This window comes from Drosophila ananassae, unplaced genomic scaffold, assembly GCF_017639315.1.
Source record: "Drosophila ananassae strain 14024-0371.13 unplaced genomic scaffold, ASM1763931v2 tig00000015, whole genome shotgun sequence".
Taxonomy (NCBI): Eukaryota; Metazoa; Arthropoda; class Insecta; order Diptera; family Drosophilidae; genus Drosophila; species Drosophila ananassae.
In genome coordinates this window covers 543,689-547,514 of record NW_025319112.1, presented here as the reverse complement: position 1 = coordinate 547,514, position 3,826 = coordinate 543,689, and the positions used below count along the sequence as shown (strand labels likewise).

Below are 3,826 nucleotides of genomic sequence, written 5' to 3'. Positions count from 1 at the left end.
TTGCAGTTGTGCCATTTCCAATCGTTCAGTTATATGGCGGCTATTGGACATAGTTGGCCGATCCCTATGAAATTTGGCCAATAAGATTATTTTGCCCAAAATGGAATCTGTACCAAGTCCCATCTTTCTAATTTAAAAAACACCAAAGTTGTGCCAATTCCGATCGTTCTATGACAGCTATAGGATATAGTCGGCCCATCCTTATGAAAGTTTCAAAAATAATATTTTTGAAAATAATATTTCAAAAATAAAATCCAAATAAAAAAGGGCTTAAAAACTAAAACATAAACATTGACCCAACTAGGATTAGAACTCAGGCCCTCCCGTGTTAGAAACCACAACGCTCTCCACTCGGCTAACCTCGAATTTCGTTGCTTGATGGCAACTTTCGATGTAATTCTGCTTTGTGTTTCAGTGTCTCATGTCTTAATGAGAAGAATGCAAAATTTTATTAGTAGAAAGCATTATATGCATATGCCCCCACTGAGCATATAATGCATATAAATAAAACTCTGATTTACTTAAATTACAGCCACCACCGTTTTGGGCCAAATCATGAGTTAAAAGCTAAAAAAAAACCAGGCAATACTGTTCTAATATTTATTATTTTATATCGCACACCCAAAATAAATTGTTACATTCAACAATTGGTTTAACTAGAAAAACTTGAAAAACGAAATTTCCAGTTTTTTTTAATTTTTTATCTTTGCGCATTTATTTTAGATACAATACATGTTTATTATATGATTGAGCGGATATGCCATAGCTTTGTTTTTTTTTATAAGTTAGATGGATGGGACTTAGTACAGATTGCATTTTGGGAAATCGTATCCGATTTGCAAAATTTTATTAGGATAATTGGCTTAACTTTGTTTTTTTTGAAGCTAGAATGATGGGACTATCTATGGTTTCCGTTTTGGGCAATCTAATCCTATGTTTCATAAGAATCGGCCAACTATATCCTATACTTGCCATATAACTGAACGATCGGAAATGGCACAACCTTTCTATTTTAAAAGATGCTTGGGGCTGTTTCCAATATTTTTATTAGAAATTTTGTTGATGGTGAAATTCTCATAAGGATCGGACAACTATATAGGATCCGATATATATAATAATAACATAAGCTTCTGCTTAACTGCAAGGGTATATCAACTTCGGCTCCGACCGAAGTTAGCTTTCCTTTTCTTGTTTTTTAACCCATTCGACCCCGAAGTTGCCTGTGAGCAATTTCAAAAGTTTAACGGCTATCGGTAGTCGGTGCTTTTGTTTTTGTCTGCTTATTCTTCGAGATAACGGTGCTTTCATGTGTATACTTATAATGTAAGCAAAAAAATTCTAGTTTGCGCATCATTTGACGAAATTATTTGGAATGTGCTGGACGTGCCTCGCGTAAAAAGTGTTTGTTGTATTGTGAGGTATATTGAAAAAAAAGTGATTTACTTTTAAATTACGCATTAAAAGTTGAAGAATGTGAGTGAAATTTGTTAATAAATGAATTCTTTAATGCATGTTGTAGGTTAATCTAATTGATTTCTATTAAAAAACAGCTGAAGAATTTTCAAAGTAATAAAGTTGCTTGTGAGCAACCTTGGGCCATTGCACCACCAAAATATGAGACCAAAAGAAAAAGGTTTATCAAATGATGATATTGAGAGAATTGTCAACTTCGATTGGGATGTCTCCAGTGACGAAGAAAGTGGTGATGAAATGGAAGACATCTCTGGAGACAGGGATAGGGATAGGGATAGGGAGAGGCGAGGTGGGAGGGGGCCGGGGGATACCGGAGTCGTCAACAATCTCGGCAAGGACGTGCGCGGCAAGAAGCACGACGTCAAGATCAACATCATATCCGACGGGGGCACTGGCCACGCCCACCCGCACCGCAAGCTGGGCGGCGGTGCCAGCGGCAGCGCCAGCAGCAACCGTAGCCGCCAGGTCCAGGGTCCGGGTGGTCAGGGGTCAAGTCCGGGGCATCGCAGCTTCCTGAAACTGACCGCCGAGTGCCTCTCGAACGTCACGGCCTCCACCTACTGCAACGGGAATGGGAGCGGAAACGGAACCAGCATCGCCATCCCGGACGACAGCAGCACCAACAACTACGGGGACGGGGAGGAGAGCTCCGTGGTGAGCAGCATGATGGTGCCGCCGCAGCGGTGGCCTCCGGGCGGCGTCGCCCTCCTGCGCCACAAGGTTCAGCGAGTGCAGCAGCAGCACATTCTCCTCCAGCACTTTGGAATGGGACCTGGAGATCATGGACCAGCTGGAGCGGGAACGGAGCATGGACATCCAGGAGATGTTGCAGCGGGATCGGGATAGGGAGAGGGAGCGGGAACGGGAACGGGAGAAGGGGGGTCGTGGGCGGCAGCTGCCGGACATCGAGAAGCTATATGCCCAGCGGTCGCCCAAGGGGGGCGGCAAAGGGGGCGTGGCCAGGGGCGGCAGCGGTGAGGGCGGCCTGGTCCTGGTCCTGCCCGGCAGCGATCCCCTCAGCAGCCTCTCTCAGTCCCAGTCCCAGTCCCTGGCCACGGAGTACAGCCTCTGCTCCACTCTGGAGACTAGCGGAGAGTCAGTGGCGCCGCCGTCGGACGAGATCCTTCCGAAGGCGTCCCAGATCCGGCAGAACATCGAGGAGGTGGACGACGAGGAGGTTGTACCGCCGGACTTCTACGACAGCTATAACAGGAACCCCAATGTCAAAATGTATTAAATGTAAAGTACACCTATGCTGTAACAACAATAAAAACTTTTTTATGTCTTACCATACTTAAAAATTGAAAATAAACAAAAATAACCATCAACTAAAAATGTATTCTTTAATATACACTATGGCCCAACGTTGCCCACAAGCAACATCCGGTAGCGCCCAAACTAGTGGGGGTGGGGAGTTCAAACTTTACTCAAATACTGATTGGCCCAATACAAACAGAATACAACAAAAAAAAAATTTTTTTTTCGACAGGGAAAAAGTTGGGGTCGAAAGGGTTAATAATTTATTATATAGTGGAACTTTCATAAGGATAGGCCTCTCATCTGTTAATTTGTTAAAATAATTTGGTTTCCCACAACTGCGAAACAATTTTGGATTTTAAATACATTTTTGGGCAAATTTTTAATTAAAATTTTTAAACTAACCAAATTCCAAAACCTTTGTAAATTAAAAATACGTATAACTTCAGAGCCACTGAAGCTATTGAAAAATTCTTTATGTCTTTGGAAAGGTTTTTAATTATTCCACCTTCTTGAATGTCAAAATCTATAGAGTTAAAAAAAATAGTTTTGATGTTTATCCTTACAATTAAATTATTGCTAACTGTGTAAATCGCCTGTCCAGAGGTTACTTCCATATATGTATATATATTCTATATGTTATGCGTTCTATTTTAAATAATTTAAGATCAATATATACAAAAAAACAACTGATATCATATAAAAAAACCTCTTGACGAGGTAAAGTACCGGTGACGAACCTGCATGCGAAACCCAAAATATCTGATATCAATTTTAGTGACGAAAATATGCTATATAGGTGTACAAAATTGCATATAAAAAATATTCTTGTTCGGCACGTGAAAGAAAAACAAAAAAAAAATCAGTCACGTACCGAACAAGAATATTTTTTATATGCAATTTTGTACACCTATATAGCATATTTTCGTCACTAAAATTGATATCAGATATTTTGGGTTTCGCATGCAGGTTCGTCACCGGTACTTTACCTCGTCAAGAGGTTTTTTTATATGATATAATAAACATGTATTATATTTAAAATAAATGCGCAAAGATAAAAAAATAAAAAAAAATCGAAATTTCGTTTTTCCAGTTT

General features: G+C 40.4%; 1 protein-coding gene across 1 annotated transcript; it reads left to right on the top strand.

The window, feature by feature from the left end:
* The first annotated feature begins 1,197 nt into the window (after positions 1 to 1,197).
* LOC123258281 (homeotic protein female sterile-like) lies at positions 1,198 to 2,399 on the top strand. The gene is made up of 2 exons (XM_044718151.1): positions 1,198 to 1,473; positions 1,551 to 2,399. The coding sequence occupies exon 2, from the start codon at positions 1,615 to 1,617 to the stop codon at positions 2,317 to 2,319; it is 705 nt and encodes a 234-aa protein (XP_044574086.1). The 5' UTR covers positions 1,198 to 1,473; positions 1,551 to 1,614; the 3' UTR covers positions 2,320 to 2,399.
* The last annotated feature ends 1,427 nt before the right edge of the window (positions 2,400 to 3,826 follow it).

Coding starts and splice junctions, on each gene's coding strand:
- LOC123258281 (XM_044718151.1), top strand. CDS start 1,615: ATGAGACCAAAAGAAAAAGGTTTATCAAATGATGATATTGAGAGAATT.